The sequence below is a fragment of the Pristis pectinata genome, chromosome 20 (assembly GCF_009764475.1).
Source record: "Pristis pectinata isolate sPriPec2 chromosome 20, sPriPec2.1.pri, whole genome shotgun sequence".
Lineage (NCBI taxonomy): Eukaryota > Metazoa > Chordata > Chondrichthyes > Rhinopristiformes > Pristidae > Pristis > Pristis pectinata.
Genome location: NC_067424.1, coordinates 36,817,130 through 36,833,910, shown reverse-complemented (window position 1 = coordinate 36,833,910; position 16,781 = coordinate 36,817,130). Strand labels below are relative to the sequence as shown.

Here is a 16,781-nt window from a genome sequence, read left to right as displayed (position 1 = left end):
TAAACAAAAAAAAAAATCAGTGAATTGAGAGCAGAGTTCACTAATCCACTGAACCTAAACAGAAGCTTGACGTGAATAAGACCCTGTCGTTTGATTGCCACATTATAGCCTTCAGGACTCACCCAGTTCACTAATAATGGATTGCCAGTGCTTCCTTTCCTTTGGTCAGCTGACAGTAACAATTCAGCTGTTGCTAATTTTACTTACTCTAGTTTCATTTTTAAAAAATACCCACCCACTGCCTTTTGATTTGCATTATTCCTCCTATCATTTAATCTCTCCTACATTCTACCCTATCAGAGACCTCCCGTTTTGTTCTTTCTATCTGCATGTGACCTTTCATACAACCTGCTGCACCTCTAATTTGCCATTTCTGATGGTGTCATTGACCCAAACAATAACTGTTCTCTCTCCTGTTAACCTGCTGAGTATTTCCCATTGTATATTAGATCTGCTTGCAGCTTTCTATTCATAAAGATACTGAGCAGCGTGGGATGCATATTAGCCAAGACATCAAAGAGAGCTCCCTTTGTCTTTGAATTTCGAGTCTGGGGTACAAGGGCAGATAGAGGCTCCATTTAGTACTTCTGAATGGCAACTATCACCAGAAGGACTGCAGCAATTCAAGAGGACAGCTTCAGTGTATTCAGGTTTGGGCAGTACTCATTATGACTGACATATTGGTCTTGCGAGGAGTGTAATTTTCCTGTCTTAAAGGGTTTAATCATGAATTGAGTTTGCATGCCTCAGAATTTAAATTAAAGGGTGATTTTATCTACGTTTGAGGTAGGGAGACACTACTTCACTGGTATGCCCTGTATTCGGAGGCACCGGAAAAAATTTCAAGGTAAAGTTAGGTAATATGCAAAGAAACTATTTAGAACTGACATAATGCACAGCAAGTAAATGCAGGTCAATTATCAATTAAAAAGACCCTTGTTTAACCTATGTTTATCAAAGGGATACAAAAACAGAAAATGCTAGACTCAGGTCAGGCAGCGTCTGTGGAGAGAGAAACAATTAAGGCCTGAGCGTTCCCAGCTTTTTGTTTATTGCAGACTAATCACCTGTTTTGTTTTACTTCCAAGAATCTAAGGGATATGGGACAAAGGGTTTATAGTATTAGGTCACAGATCAGTCATGCTCCTATTCTTCAAGTAACACTCTAGTACTGAGGTGGCATTTTCATCAAAGGAACATTCACTTCAGGGTTTCTTGGCTTAGTTCCTACTGTAATATCCAATCAGCAAGAGAATGTTATTAAACACTACTATTGCCAACATGAAAGAGGTTATTTGGTTTCAATGGCCCAGACTGCCAGCTCAGGTTGCAATCATTGCCCGATTAACTCCTCATTACTTACCTTTAGCACTTCCATCTTCAGTCCACTATCAGAATTTGGGCCATCTGGCATTTGCAGAGCTTGTACAAATGCCTGGATGAATTGCTGTACCACAGGGAAAATCAATGCCTTGGCTGCGCCCTGTCAGATGTACAGGAAAAGCCTTCAGATATAATATTTCTCATCAGGCAGTACACAACCCACACAATGAGCAAACCGCATCATCCGCATGTACACCAGATCAAAAGGGTTATGAGAAACTTGAGGGATATCAGAATAACACAAAAGGTTTTACAAGTGGCATGTGCTAGCGAGGCAAGAGTTGGGAAGGCAGTACAGTTGAATGCGTTGCTAACCAGCTAGTGTAGGGAGGGACAGCTTCAGATAGCTGGATCACTGGGCTTTCTTCCAGGGCAGGTGGGACATGTACAAGGAGGGTAGGTTTCACCTGAAGTGAGGAGCACCAACATCCTTGCAGGAAGATTTGCTAGTGCTACTCGGGATGGCTTAAACTAGAGGGGGATGAGAACCAGAGAAGATCAGCAGTGGAGAGATTGAGGAGAACGTAGAAGTTAGGTCAGGCATGTTTAATAGGAAGAACAGGCAAAGCCAGGTTAATGAACATAGCAGGACTGACAGCCTGATGTGTGTTTATTTTAATGAAAGGAGTAAAACGAGCAAGGCAGATAAGCTTAGAGCCTGGATTAGTACATGGAACAACAATGCTGTAGTCATTGCAGAAACTTGGTTGGGAGAAAGGCAAGACTGGCAACTCAACGTTCCATGGTTTAGATGTTTCAAACGTGATAGAGGGGAATGTAAGAGAAGTGGGTTGCACACTACACTGGTACACGTGTATAAAATCACGAGACACACATCACTCACACACACACGGTATAACAATGAGTCACATGACCAATGCAAATAAGAGCATTTATAAACATCAATAATTCAGGTGCATATATCACATGCTTATACAACATACAAATACACACAACCCTCACACAAGTATCATGTATAAATTATGCAGTGACCTGTACCTTATACACACAAACATGCGTCAGAGAGTAAAAGAGGTGATTAATAAGTGTTTCCCGCCAGCATAAAGACTTAAGGAATAATTAACAATCAGCAGTAATCTCCTGCCCCTCAGCAGAGGAAGCACATTAAGACACAATGCAGACATTTCCTCAACAATGCAGTTTTATTTTAACTTTAAGTCATTCAGATATTCACCCCACTTTTCCCTTAATCACATCCATGGCCACCGTTGCCCCACCCTCTGCAATGAAAATGAGGGGGAAAATATGAAAGAAGGAATTTAAATCAATATTTTATGAAGGATCTGAATCCATCTGATCAAGAGAACTAACTGAGAGTATTACATATCAAATACTTCTTGTTGATTTACACAGCAATTTGAGGGCAATCTGAACCACTGGTCAGGGTGGCAATGGATAAAGAATCGATTAATGAAAAACTAATGCTCATTATTTGAAAGGAAATTGGCATAATGAGCGAAATGAGTTTTATTCCAAGCTTAAGCCCTTTTCGCTTACCTTCTCAACTTCCTCAATGCACAAATAAGGTTGGCACATGTGGTGAAGATCTCAACTGCACGTGCTCTAGTCCGAATACTGTAAACCTTCAGAAACAAACAGAAATCAGCATCTGGGTATCTTAAACACTTCATCACCATTTAGGTTGATTTAACAGTCAGAACACAGGGACTTACCAAATCTGAGTGGGCACAAAAGGAGTTGATGCAAGTCCGAGAGCAAATGTACACATCGAGTATGAATAACATCTGTGTGGAGCTTACATGTTATCCCTTTGAAACACATGGGTCTCATCTGAATGCTTTGGTTTCCTCCCATATGCCAAAGATGTGCTGGATGATAAATTAATTGGCTACTGCAAATTGTACCCAGTGTAAGCGGATGGCAGGAGAACCTTACGAGGCATTGACAGGGATAGGAGGGGAAAAAGGGGATTAGTGCAGATGGGTGCTCGATGATCGGCACGGATGCAATGGGTCAAGGACCCATTTCTGTTATACGACCATATTACTATGGCATATTGCCCAAGTCAGGACCTATCAAAGGTCTCTGGGAACTTTCAGGATAGCCCCAGCCTCTATAAAGTGGCCTATGACACTGTCCAGCAGAAAAGGGCACAGATAGTAGCAGTGTTGTTGAAGTCAGAGAATGCATTTAGGACTCATCCCTCATTTCCTCTCCCAGTGGCTACCCAGGTCCCACCTACTGCCAGGGCCTGGGACCAGAGATTCAGTGTCAATATCATGCCCAACCCTCATTTCTGAGCAGAGTTATGCAGCTATATTTTACTGGTGAGCAGGGGCCTGTCACTGTGCAACAAAGGGCTACAGTGTGGGTATGCACAGGTATGTCATAAAGCAACACAGGTACAGTACAGACAAAGAAAGGTTTCACACTGGAACTGATTGCAATTACAATTCGCCCTTTTAAGGGTCGGTACAAGCACAAAGGGTTGCAAGATTCCTATGAATTACCATGCCTGGCATGGCCTCCCTCCCAGACTTTACTCTCAGTGATGAAACCAGTGAGCCTGAAGGACAGCAAGTACTGAGGACGAACAGGGAGGAAATAGCAATGTGTGAAATTGTCCTTAGGAGATGTGAACAACTAGCTGTTCTTAAACAAACAGATTTTATGCATTTTCTGAATGGCTTGAACAAAATCAAACACGTTTCTCATTTAGTAGCCCACAGAAGTGGTTTGGATTAGAAATCTGACGGCCCCTGTGAAACCCAGGCTTAATTCAAACTCTATTTGCTGTATTGTAGCCAGATTGTTATCCATTGTTGTATCGGCTCCCTGACTCTCCAATTATGGCAGCCTAACAAAGGCCTTTTGAAAATACAGCTGCACCCCCTCTACTGCATTACCACAATTCAATTAGGCCGATTAGACAATGCCGTCGAAATCCATGATTATTCGTTTTTGTGTTCCCTGTATTTTTCCATTACACCCACGTGTAAAGATTCCTTACTCTTTCTTCCAATGCTTTAATTAGTGGAGTCTTTCCTAACTTTTCTCAGATCAATTAATTATTTTCTATCTTAAAGACAGAGCTGTCAAGCAACTAAAATATTGTTAATTACTGCTGCAATTGCACTGTTAAACAAATAGAAAATCAAATTTTTTCCTATTAAATACCCTACTCCCCCTCGCAAACACTAAAAATGTGTTTGCCAGTTACTACCCTGCAGTAACCCAGTCTTTGTCTAGACTGTAGTGTGAAGCCTCATGATTTAAGTTGAATGGTTTGTTTCAACTGTGAGCACAGTGGGGGGAAAGAAAAGAACACATGCCCTTTATTCTAAATCCTTAGTATTGTTATCACTGGTAACAATGGATTTTCCCTGACTAGGACTAAACAGCTGAGCAGAATCTTTTGCGAGTGTGGTGGTGGGGGTTATATAGCAGCAGCAAAGCAGATTTATTTTCAGGAGGGTAACTTATGAAATCAACCTAACCTGATGGATCATAGGTTCACAATGAGCCCTTCTTAAAACAATCTGAATAGTGGGAGGGGCACAAACAGGAAATATAATTATAAAACTCACAAAAAATGTACGCAAAGCATGCTAGCTGCCGCAGCTGTGGGGTTTTAAATGCCCCTATGAATTGCTGGGTCAGCCCAGTTCCTTAAAAGGAGCAATCTGTGACAAGGTCAGCTGCTTATGGCTGGGTGTGTGTTTTACCTAGTGTGAACAAAATGGGGCATTCATTTTAAAATGTTGGGGACCACTATTTTGAATGTTGTTAAGAAGCTGGAGGGAGATTTGCTGCAGTCAGGATCAATCATGAAGTGGCTTGCTGTACATTGACTGCAGGTATACTGTACTTCCTTCTTGGTGAACATATTCTAATCTTCTAGCATTTATACAACTCTTTCTTTGCCAATTTAATTTTCATTGATTCACGTTGCTTTTCCAATTTGTTCTTTTGAGTTCTTCCCCTTTGTTTTCTTTTATATTTCTTTTTCTCTCAATTTGCACCAATGTTATTGTTTGTTTTTGTGCAATGTGTATCTTTGTTAATTTATGATAACTTATGTTTGGGACGTACTGGCTGGTGCTGTAAAAAATCTCATTTTCATGGTATTTATACCCATGTCCATGACAATAAACTTGAACTGGATTCATTCAGTGTTTCATATTGCATGTTGTTTCCCTTATTTATTTTTTGGAAAAAAAAGAACACATCTCAAACTCCCATTCACCCTTTATACATTTCCCACTGTTGTTCTTATCCACTGTCAACGTTTCCCCATTTACCTTCAAGTTCTTTTCTCATCCTTTTTAAAATTAGTTATTTCATAAAATGACATTGTATTTTCCTTAACATACTATGGTTTTAAAATAAGTGATTATAATCACTATTACCTAGGTGTTTTCCTACACTTACTTTTGGAGATCTGCTGTAGTTCATTTTCCGTAACTAGAATCAAGTTGTGATTGCTCCCTTGTTCACTTCTTACATAATACATGAAAAAAGGTGCCCCATTAAGCTTTTCCCTACCTCATCAGTACATTTGGAAACTGTTTCTTTTATATTATTCAGCACTTTTTATTCATCTCAGATTTGCTGACATGGTTTTTCCACCATTGGTGGTCTGGCAACATACTGTAAATATCAATTCTCCAGTACATTTGGATTTATTACTGTATTAAAGTTGCATCCTTTTTCCCCCAAATACCTTATATTTCTGATTAGTAAATCACCCCCCATGTTTTTCCTGTTCCATCCTTTCTAAATATATTAGAAACCTACAATATTTGGTTGCTTAACAGAGACCAGGAGTTGCATTGTTTCAGTTTTCCCAAATAATCATGAAAACTCACCAATTTCCCAGTTTTTTTTTGGTGGATGCACTACAAAGTGCTTTTTATTCCTGTCATATACATTCTATAGCTTTTGTTCCCTAAATATTCATGTTACTTATGTTCCTCACCTTGTCCCATCTTCGTTCTTGCCTGTTAACCTTTTCAGACACGTTATATGCTTCAGGTAAATCCTCAACATCCCTTCTCTCCAGCTGCCCCGCAATTCCCCCACCCCCAGGGCCACCACCAACTCTGGCCGGGTGTTATGAGTCTACCATATCAATGGCCCAAATCATCTTTTCCATCGTGACAACTGAATCATTCCCCTCTCTGTGAGGACCTCTGTGGATGCTGGACAACGCACATTCCTGAAAAGCTGCAGAGGACGTTCTCCTGAATTATCAAATCCTCCAACTGCAAACTCTCTTCAGTGTCCTTCCTCCTTACATCTGCCTCCTAATCCATGTTGCCAAGTGCAAGTATTGTGCAAACATCAGTGTCTGTGGCCACTTTATCTGATGAAAGGTGCTTAACCTTCAAATTGTCACTGACTTTTCTGCAAACATATTGAGAAACAATCTCCACATGGAGAAAATTTAAGGATTTGGTAGACTCAGAAGTTAAAAAAACTAATGGCAACAAGAAGTAACTTACCTCAGCCATTGTAAAAATCTTGTACATTTCTGGCAAAATTACAGGTGCTACCAGTGGCATCTGGGTGTCTGTAACCTCCCGAGTAACTCTGCAGAAGAAAGTCACAAACAGAACTCGGAACCGAACGTGGGGCCTCTCTAAATAAAATTGAGTAGTACGCCTTCAGTTCAGAGCATTACAATAGTTTGAAGAGTTCCCCACTGTGACAACACATTCAAAATAGTGTGAGAGTTCTGACAAGACAGCCCATTATTTATACCTGTGAGGACACGCATGCCCCGTGCACAGCATTCACATCGCCGCTGATCAACATCTCCATCAACAGTCTGAAAGAGATCTGGCCAGGCCTCAGGCCAATCCCAGGGGCTATTGCTGATATAGCATAGGCTACACTGGATCGCACTTTACTGATCGACTCTTGCAGGCCACTTGGTAAAAGCTCTCTGATGGCCACCTTAGCCTGCAACAGAAGTTAAATAAAGACTGGATAAACCAACTCTGATTAGTCATCTTCAGTTACTGAGCTGGAGGACAACAATAAACCCACCGAGTCCATGAAGCCCTTTGCACAGCAACGTCATCTGATCTATTCCTCAACTTGAAACTCTTTGCCCTGCGAGTTTATTTTCTTCAAGTGCCTATCCAATTGCTTTTCAAATTCTGAATCAATTTCCACTTCTTTCACCCTCACAAGCAGCGAGTTTCTGCTCAATACCACTTGCTCTAAAGTTCTTCCTCACATTCCCCCCACCCTCTGTAGCTTTTGCCCAAAACGATGCCTTTGTTGCCCTGTCCATGTACCGTCAAGTCACGGGAACAGCTCTTTGTCTCCCTTACCTAAACCTGCCTTAACCCTGTATACTGTCAAATCTCCCCTCAACCTCTTTCACTCCAAGAACACCACCAGCTTTACAGCTAAAACTTGCAGCTAGGGCACTGCATCCCTGCAACTATTCAGATTAATCTGCTTTCTCTCAAGGACCTGGCCATTTATTTGAGACACTGCAACAGAATCTGCCCCAACTACCACTCTGGCAGTGCATTCCAGTCTGTGAACCAGTCACTGTGTAAAACATCTTTTGCCTCTTGTCACTCTTGGCTCTTTTGCCAATCACATTCACTGAACGTCCCCTGGTTCTTGACTACTCTGCCAATGGGAACAGTCTTAAACTATCTCCTGTCCATGCCATTCATAGTTTAAAAAAAATTTCTGTCAGATCTTCTCATCTGCTCTGCTCTTCTTCTTCTGCTCTGAGGAGAACAACTCCGGGCTATCCACAAAACTGAAATCCCTCAACCCTAGAATTATTTAGGTAATCTTCTCCTATACCTTCGCTAAAACTGTTACGTCCTTCCTGAAGTGTGGCATTCAGAACAGGACACACAACTCCATTTGTAGCCAAACCAGTTTATAAAGATTCATTATGATGTCCTCACTCTTGTACTCCATAAGAAGCTGTAGAGGCAGATACAATTGCAATGATTAAGACACTTAGACAGGTAGATGGACACGAAAGGTTCAGAGGGATATTGGCCAAACACAGGCAAGTGGTTCCAGCTTGGATAGACATCTTGGTCAGCATGGAAGAGTTGGGCTGCAGGGCCTGTTTCTGTGCTGTATAACCCTATGACTCTAAAAAGCGCAGGATTCCACATACTTTTTCCACCACCTTCTACGAACCAAGCAAATATATCCATAATTCTTGTATCTTTACCATCGTGCCCTCTATGTTGCCTTTGCTCATCCTTACTACCAAAATGCAACTCTTCACATTTCTGAGCATTACCTGTCCTACCAGTCTGTCTATATCTTCGTGAAGTCAATTACTATCCTGACAGTTCACTGTGCCTACAAGTTTTGCAACATCAGCAAATTTAGAAATTGTACACTTTACATCCAAGTCTAAATTATTATGTTTTAAGAAATGCAGTGCGCCTGGCAAAACTCCTTTGTACATTTCCCTCCAATCGTTTTTAGTACATCATCAAAAAACTGTCATGTTAAACATGATTTGCTGTTAACAAATCCATGCTGGCTTTCGCTTATCAAGCTACACCAGTCCAAGTGACTGCTAATTCTCTGAGTATCGTTTCTAACTTTCCCATCACCAAGGCCACACTGACTAGTCCATAGTGACTGGGTTCCTGCCAAGGTACTTTTGAACAAGTACATAACATTTGTAATTTTACAATCCCTCAGCTACCACACCGATTTTATAGATGCTTGAAAGATCATAGCCTGGGCCTCTGAAATCTCCTCCCTCATCAACCCAGGACACATCCCATCCATACCAGGTGATTTATCCATTTTAAGTGCAGCCTTGCCAATATCACTCCTATCAATGTTTTGCCCATCCAGAATCTCAATTACATCCTACTGTATTGAGATTTCTACAGCATCTTCTTCCTTGAAGAGTTATTGAAGACACTCATTTTGACCTTCAGCCTCCACAAGTGAATTTTCTTTCTGGTCTCTGATTGGCCTCACTTCTCCCCTTAAAAACCCCTTTTCTGTTCACATGCCTGTTGAATATTTTACATTCCATTTTTACACTTGCTGTCGGACTTTTTTCTGAAGCTCTCTCCTTGCCTCCCACTTTGCTTCTTCCCCTCTGAACCTTCTGTAATCAGCCTGTCCTCATTTGCATTAGCAACCTGACATCTACTGTATATTTTTTTTTGTTTCCCCTGCTGTCTTACTCTATCTTTTTGGTTATTAGTGGAGCTTTGGCTCCAAGTCCCCTGCCCTTGTTGTTCAATGGAATGTACCCCAAGATGGATTTTTTTTTATTATTAATCAAAGGTATAAGGGTTGTGAGGACAAAAAAAGCAATTTGGAGATAGGTCACTGATCAGCCATGACTTTGCTGAATAATTGAACAAGCTCATAATACCAAATTCTGTTCACGTGTCACTATTTTTGATCAATATTGCCACCTTGTCTTTCTCCTTTCTTATCGTTTCTTAATAACAGACAGAATTGTTTCCAATCACAACCCTTCTTTCAGCCAAGTCATTACTACCAAAGTGTCATTGCCCTATACAGTAAAATAAGGAGTACGCTGATTCTATCTAGGAATACTATAAAGGTTTTGATCATCTAAATTCAGCTTTCTGTTCCTACTTCCTCTCTTCGTCCCTCATTCTCATTAGCCAGTTTTATATCAATTCCTTCTTCAATACATTTAATGATATGGCCCGACCTGCCTTGTGGTAGAAAATTCCACAGGTTCATCAAGCTCTAGGTGAATAAATTCCTCTTGATCCGAGTCTTAAAATGGCTCACCCTTAACATCAGACTGTGACCCCCTGGTCCCGGACTTCCCCACTTTCTGGTACATCCCTCTTCCACCTAGTTGGTCCAGTTCCATCCAGATTTCACAAGTTTCAATAAGGTTCCCTAACGAGTTTTTCCAATATGCTATTGAATACAAGCCCAATTTGTCGCAATCTGCCTTCATACATCAGTCCAACCAGATAAGGAACTGACCTGGTGAGTATTCACTCCACTCCCTCCACAGCAACATGCCACATCTCATCAACCTTATCCACCCACCCCACGTCAGACAGGTTTGTCTTTGTCCCCTTATAGATCATGCCCATTTCTGAACTGTTCCTTCCTATTGTGCTTTGGCTCTCTGATCTCCACACATTTTTAAACACACCTCCCTAACTTCTAAATTTGTGTGCTTTTTTTCCATCTAACCTTTCATCCTGATGCCCTCACCCAGCAAAGGAACACATCCATTAAGAGTTGGTAATGATCTTGTTGTGCTCTTACCCTCTCAGTAGTCTCAGGTGGGTGGAATTTCTCTGACTGATTACACCAATGATTCTCCACGTACTGTTTGAGAATTACAGATGCCAGCTGTGGATAAGAAGGGTCAAGTTAATGCTTTTGATCATTTACATTCCTTGAGAAACATCTGGTTAATGTTTTGTTTATATTTCCACACTTATCTGCATTCGATTTAATCTTAGAAACAGCATTCCTGGCCTCTTACATAGAAGGATATTAAGAGCCTAATGATGAATTTACCTTTACCTCCCAAAGTTGAAAAGCGTAACATAGCACGATTCAAGGCCACGATAATAAAAACCACACTTCATACACTGAGCATTAACCACACCATTTCCCTTTTTTTAATATAACCACCTGATGGAAGAGACTGATCAACCCTCCAGTAAAGGAAGGCCAAATACAAACTAGTTCATTTCTAACACACAAAGTAGAGCTTACTTTGAGTTTATTCTATCTGAAATTATTCTATTTTAACATACCCCACATTTTAAAGTACCAAAATTGATTTTTCAGGCCAACAATTATCAGAGAACAATAGACTACCTGCAACATAGCAATAGGTTGAAAGAATGCTTCACTGGCCAAAAATGGTTGCCGTTGTGATAGTTCAGGTGTGTGCTGAGAAGCTCATCTTGGGGTCAAATATGACATCAAGACTGTTAACAGCTTTATTCAGCTCGAGAGATTGATACCCAATGAGGGAACGGGGCCAGTGGCCTGGGAGACGGAGCAGAGACCCTGGCTAGGGATCAGTGTCTGCTCATCCAGAATTGGATCTTCTACAGCAATCTCACAGTGAAGGAGTTGGCCACGATGTGGTGGAAGTGGATGCAGTCGGCAAACAAAGAAACTGACACAATGTTCCCAGATAACATCTTAAAATCAGAAAAGCACAAGCATAGATCACTGGTGGAAACCAAAATTCACAATGCTGAACAGAAACCGACCCAGATGATTCTTCAGCTAGAACTAATTAGTTAAGAATGGAACCAGGGCAGCAGCTCCATTCAGCCGGGTGATGGAAAAGGGCTGCAGGACGACGAGGAGATCTATGACCATTGATAAGTTAGGAAAGATGTGGAGGGATAGTTTATCTTTGACAGTCACATCTAATATCATTAGAACTTTGGTCAAGTGGAGCGATACTTGATTTGAGGAATTTAAACATCATTCGCAAGAAGGAACCCAGAATTTGGGAGGCAACAGCGTGCGGTTTCAAGGATAAATGAAAATCAAGAAAAAATCTGCAGATGTTCGAAATCTCAAACAAAAGCAGAAAATGCAAGAAAAACTCAGCAAGTCAGGTCGCATCTGTAGAAAGAGAAGGATCTATCCACAAATGTTACACAACTTGCTGAGTTTTTTCCTATATTTTCCATTTATGTAGTATTTTGAAGAACTTGAGAGGAAAGGAAGGCTGTATATTAGGCAATACTCTTGATAAGGATGATCAGATTTTCATACAAGGCAGTGAATACCTGGTGAAAGCAAACCCTCTAAATCTCAGCAAATACAGAAGAATGAGCAATCAGCAGCTTGGGTCAAGAAAACAAGCGATGGATTTCTCAAACAAGCCTGGAGATGGCATAAAGTGAGAACAAAAGATGTGAAATCAGAACCAGGACGGGGAGCTTTACAGAAAGTTAGGGATAACCAGTCAGCTCCCAACTTAAGAGGAAGAAAATTAGAGGAAAAAGTCATCCACACCAAGTGTGGCCGAAACAAAACAGAAGTGTAGAGACTGATGGGGCTCTGAAACAGTGTGGATGATGGACATCAAAGCTCTGAGGCAGTATGGGGAAGAGGACAATCAGGGAAAGGTGCACAGACAGGAGAGAGAGATGCAAATTCTCTTCTGCTATAGCAGGGGTGAAAGTCACAGAAACTCCCCAAAACCCTGGATTCCATTATGATCCAGAACCCTTCATCCTAGCCTAGACTACAAAATAACATAGCATTCACAGCTAATTCTTCTATTATTTTCAATTGCAGATGTCTATTCCTAATTATCCTTGGAATGGTAGTAATAAGCCACTTTTTTTGAATCACAGCAATCTCACTGAAGGCACTCTGAGCAGAGTTGAGCAGAGTTTAAACCCAGTATCTATGGTGGAATGATGTACACAAGATGCAACTGGTGATGTGTCTGCAACTCTCACCCTTCCTGCTGGTAGAGGCCTGGGTGGTTCTAACAGGAGCCGAGGTGAGCTACTGCAGTGCATTTTGTAGATTGTAGCTATTGTTCACATGACGGAGATAAAGAAGGAATTTTCTCTTCAGTCGTACGAAACAGGATCAGCAGGCCTTTCAAGCCTTCTCTGCCATTAAGACCATGACTAATTTCTACTTCAAAGCCATTTTCCACACCATCCCTATCCTTAATATCTAGAAACCTGTTTAAAGAACCCAACAACCAAGCCCCCACAGCCACCTGGGGTACAAATTAGGAACTGTGAACATCCCTTTTCTAATGACTTATGACTTGAGAAAATTCATTCCTCCACCACCGGTGGACACTGGCTGCAGTGCATGCCATCTACTAAATGCACTGCAGTTAATCACCTAGGTTGCTGTGAACTCATCCTGGTTCTGGATTCCTCAGCCAAGGGAAACATCCTTCCTGCATCCAACCTGTCAAGGCATGCAAGAATTCTGCAAGTTTCAATTAGATCTTCCATTCTTCTATACACTATAAAATAACAAAATAAGGCCAAGTCAAATATCTCCTCAAACGATTAACCTACCTTCCTTGGAACCAGTCTAGTGAATACTCACCGCACTCCTTTATTCTTAAGGCAAAAATGTTAGCAATACTCCACCTGTGGTCGCACCTAAGCTCTATACAATTGCAATAGACTTCAATGTCTTCTATTAAAATCCTCTCACCTTAAAGGTTAACAAATCATTTACATACTTAGATAACGTACAAATTAAGAAGCCTCTTTTATTGCTAGTTGACACAGTTTCTTGAGTGTTGTGGTGTCACACTCTTTCAGAGAAGTGGAAAGTATTCCATTATGTTCCCAAAACCCAGCATTTGACCTGCTTGTGGCCAAAGACCTACTGATCCAGCTCAGGTCCTAGTCGATGGTGACCAGTAGGTTGATGGCAGAGGGCTCTGTGATGTGATTTTAATTACCAAGGATCCAGCATTTAAACATGTTTCTTTTAATTTTAGAATGCTATTTATTTGCATCACTCAATAATTCCTTTTTATCTGCAGGTGTGTACTTTATAGGATTGGATTTAGAGCACCAACACAAACATAACCGCAAACAACACCAACAGAACTCACACAGTTGAGAGAATAATTCCACCATAAATTTAGCCTTGTAACTGCACTACTGTGATTGAGATTGAAATTGAAATGACAATTAATTAATGTGACCTTCCTCCACCCACAGCAAAGAAATAATAATGTTGCTACTGTTGAGCCCAGGTTGCTACTTGATGAGTGTCCCTTTAAGATACCTGAGTGGTAGTGTGTGTATTTTCATCTGACTACTGAGAGTGAAAAAAACAATGATAACTGGAAGTGCTGGCAATTGCACAGACAGACAAAGGGAGTGAGGGGGGAGCGGGGGATGGTAACATTGACTGCCAGTCTCTGAGTCTATGAGTGACGGACAATCGGCGTGAGTGTCACTATACAACTCCATGTATGAATATTTGTGGAGCAATCTGTGGAGTCCACTTTGTTGTTAACCTGTACTGAAAGCAGGTATATCTATGGGCAGCACATCTCGCGTGCCCTCAAAGTGGCAGATATCTCTGACTAAAAGCAAAAGAGTTCTTCAGCGATTGAAGTGTCATATGGGTTCCATCATGCAACTTGTGGAATTCGTAAACTGCTCTCTATATTCTCTCTACATTCTACTGTGGTTTTCAGAAGCCTTTGCTCATCGTATTGCTTCATGACTTGCTGAACTGAACTTTGAGAACTGTTCCTAGACTTGGGGGTTTGGGAACTTTCCCCACACACACACATTTCGGGTTTGTTTTGGGGTCAATGTTTAATATTTAATGTTTTTATTTCTCTTATTATTACAAGTAGTTATTAATAAATAGATTCTAACATTTATACGTGGCTCATTGTGTTTCTATTGTTGCTGGTATGCAACACTACAGTTTCCTCCATCTTTTAAAGACTGTGCTCTGAGATACTGCTCCACATACCTGCCGGATAGCCAGAACTCCCTGGGGATCCCACTGTTAGCTCAGCTAGGTGAACACCAAACTCTGAAACAGAACACAACCACCCATTAGCAAGAACAGATATTACTTCATATTCAATATACAACAGAGACCAGGACAGTAAGTCAGAAAGAAGGGATCAATGTGATAAAAAAAAGAGGGGAACTAGAAGGAGGTAGGGAGGGAGGGAGGGAGGGATGCAGGGCAAGGGGGGGAAGTGGGCACAGGGCCGTCAGTGGGTAGGGAAGAGAGAACCAGAGGAATGGGACAAAAAAGACAAGGAAGGCAAGGGAAAAAAAAAGGGTGCCAGGGAAGTGGGACCAAGGGAAGACAGGATGGTGGGGGAGCAGGGACATACACCTGAAGAAAACCAAGGGTCAACCACAGTGAGAAGGGCGCAACTGTAGGGAATAGGGGGCAAACATTGAAAGAAGCAGGGAGAAGGAAACCTCATCCCCATCCTCCCTCCCATTAATCCACTGTGTACCTGAGCCAGTCCCCCCACCTCCCCTGCCCCCCTCCCCCCCCCCCCCCCTCCCCCCCCCCCCCCCCCCTCTCCCTCCCCCCCCCCCACCTCTCCTCCTCCCATCCCCCCCCTCTCCTCTCCCCCCCCTCCCAGCCCCCCCGCCTCTCCTCTCCCTCCCTCCCATCCCCCCCGCCTCTCCTCTCCCTCCACCCTGCCCATCCCCCCCGCCTCTCCTCTCCCCTCCCCCCCCGCCCTCTCCTCTCCCCTCCCCCACCGCCTCTCCTCTCCCCCCCCCATCCCCCGCCTCTCCTCTTCCCCCTCCCATCCCCCCCGCCTCTCCTCTCCCCTCCCATCCCCCCCCGCCTCTCCTCTCCCCTCCCATCCCCCCCGCCTCTCCTCTCCCCTCCCATCCCCGCCCGCCTCTCCTCTCCCCTCCCATCCCCCCGCCTCTCCTCTCCTCTCCTCCCCCCCTCCCATCCCCCCCCGCCTCTCCTCTCCCCCTCCCCATTCCCCCCGCCTCTACTCTCCCCTCCCATCCCCCCGCCTCTCCTCTCCCCTCCCCCCACCCGCCTCTCCTCTCCTCCCTCCCCCCACCGCCTCTCCTCTCCCCCTCCCATCCCCCCTGCCTCCTCTCCTCCCCCCTCCCATCCCCCCCCCCCGCCTCTCCTCTCCTCTCCCCTCCCGGACGCTCACCCTCCGTCACCTCCAGCACTTTGATCTGCTCCTCCCCCGCGGCCCGCACCTCCTGCACCGGGGACAGGATGGCGCCCAGGGCCTCGAAGAGCGCCTCCTTCAGGCCCTGCTGCACAGGGCCGGCGGGGGCGGCGGTGATGGGGTTGGTGGGGGCGCCGGGTGCGGGGGCAGCGCTCGGGTGAGCCGCTCCGGCCGCCGCTCCACCGCCCGCTCTCGCTGCCGCCATCTTCCCGCTGACACTCGGCAGCTCGGGCGCCAAACACGCCGGAAGTGGCGCCGGCGCCGGCGTACGCCCCGCCCAGTCCCGCGCGCATGCGCGGGCACCCGGGGCCCCGAGCCGCGCATGCGCCGCGTCTCCGCTGGCCGGTGGTGACGGGGTGGAGGGAGAGGGATCGGGAGGGAGGACATGGAGGAGGGTGATGGACCAGGAGGGAGTAACACGAGTTCTTGAGTACGAGTAACCAGGGAGCTCCGACTGTCCGGCAGGTGTGTGGAGGATGTGTTGCCAATGTCGGTCTGTACAATATCATGGAATAAGGGTGATGGACCAGGTGGGAGATCTTTGTATCCAATTCAGCCACAGGCGAGGTCCCAAAGGACTGGAGAGGAGCCCATCTCGTTCTTTTGTTTTAGAAGAGCAATGATGCAGGAAATTATAGGCCAGTAAGCCTCACATCAGTGTGAGGAAAGCTATTGGAGAAGAGTCTTAAGAATAGGATTTTCTCACATTTGGAAAAGCACGGACCTGTTAGGGATA

General features: G+C 43.7%; 1 protein-coding gene across 1 annotated transcript in view; it reads right to left on the bottom strand.

Moving 5' to 3' along the window:
• ipo9 (importin 9) overlaps nucleotides 1-16,297 on the bottom strand; it is a 51,099-nt gene extending 34,802 nt beyond the window's left edge. The window contains 11 exon segments of the mRNA XM_052035040.1: nucleotides 1,364-1,483; nucleotides 2,902-2,910; nucleotides 2,913-2,987; nucleotides 6,870-6,982; nucleotides 7,143-7,200; nucleotides 7,202-7,233; nucleotides 7,236-7,329; nucleotides 10,651-10,737; nucleotides 14,848-14,877; nucleotides 14,879-14,910; nucleotides 16,025-16,297. Of these exon segments, the coding sequence (XP_051891000.1) occupies nucleotides 1,364-1,483; nucleotides 2,902-2,910; nucleotides 2,913-2,987; nucleotides 6,870-6,982; nucleotides 7,143-7,200; nucleotides 7,202-7,233; nucleotides 7,236-7,329; nucleotides 10,651-10,737; nucleotides 14,848-14,877; nucleotides 14,879-14,910; nucleotides 16,025-16,250 (876 nt within the window). The 5' untranslated portion in view covers nucleotides 16,251-16,297.
• Between the last annotated feature and the right edge of the window lie 484 nt (nucleotides 16,298-16,781).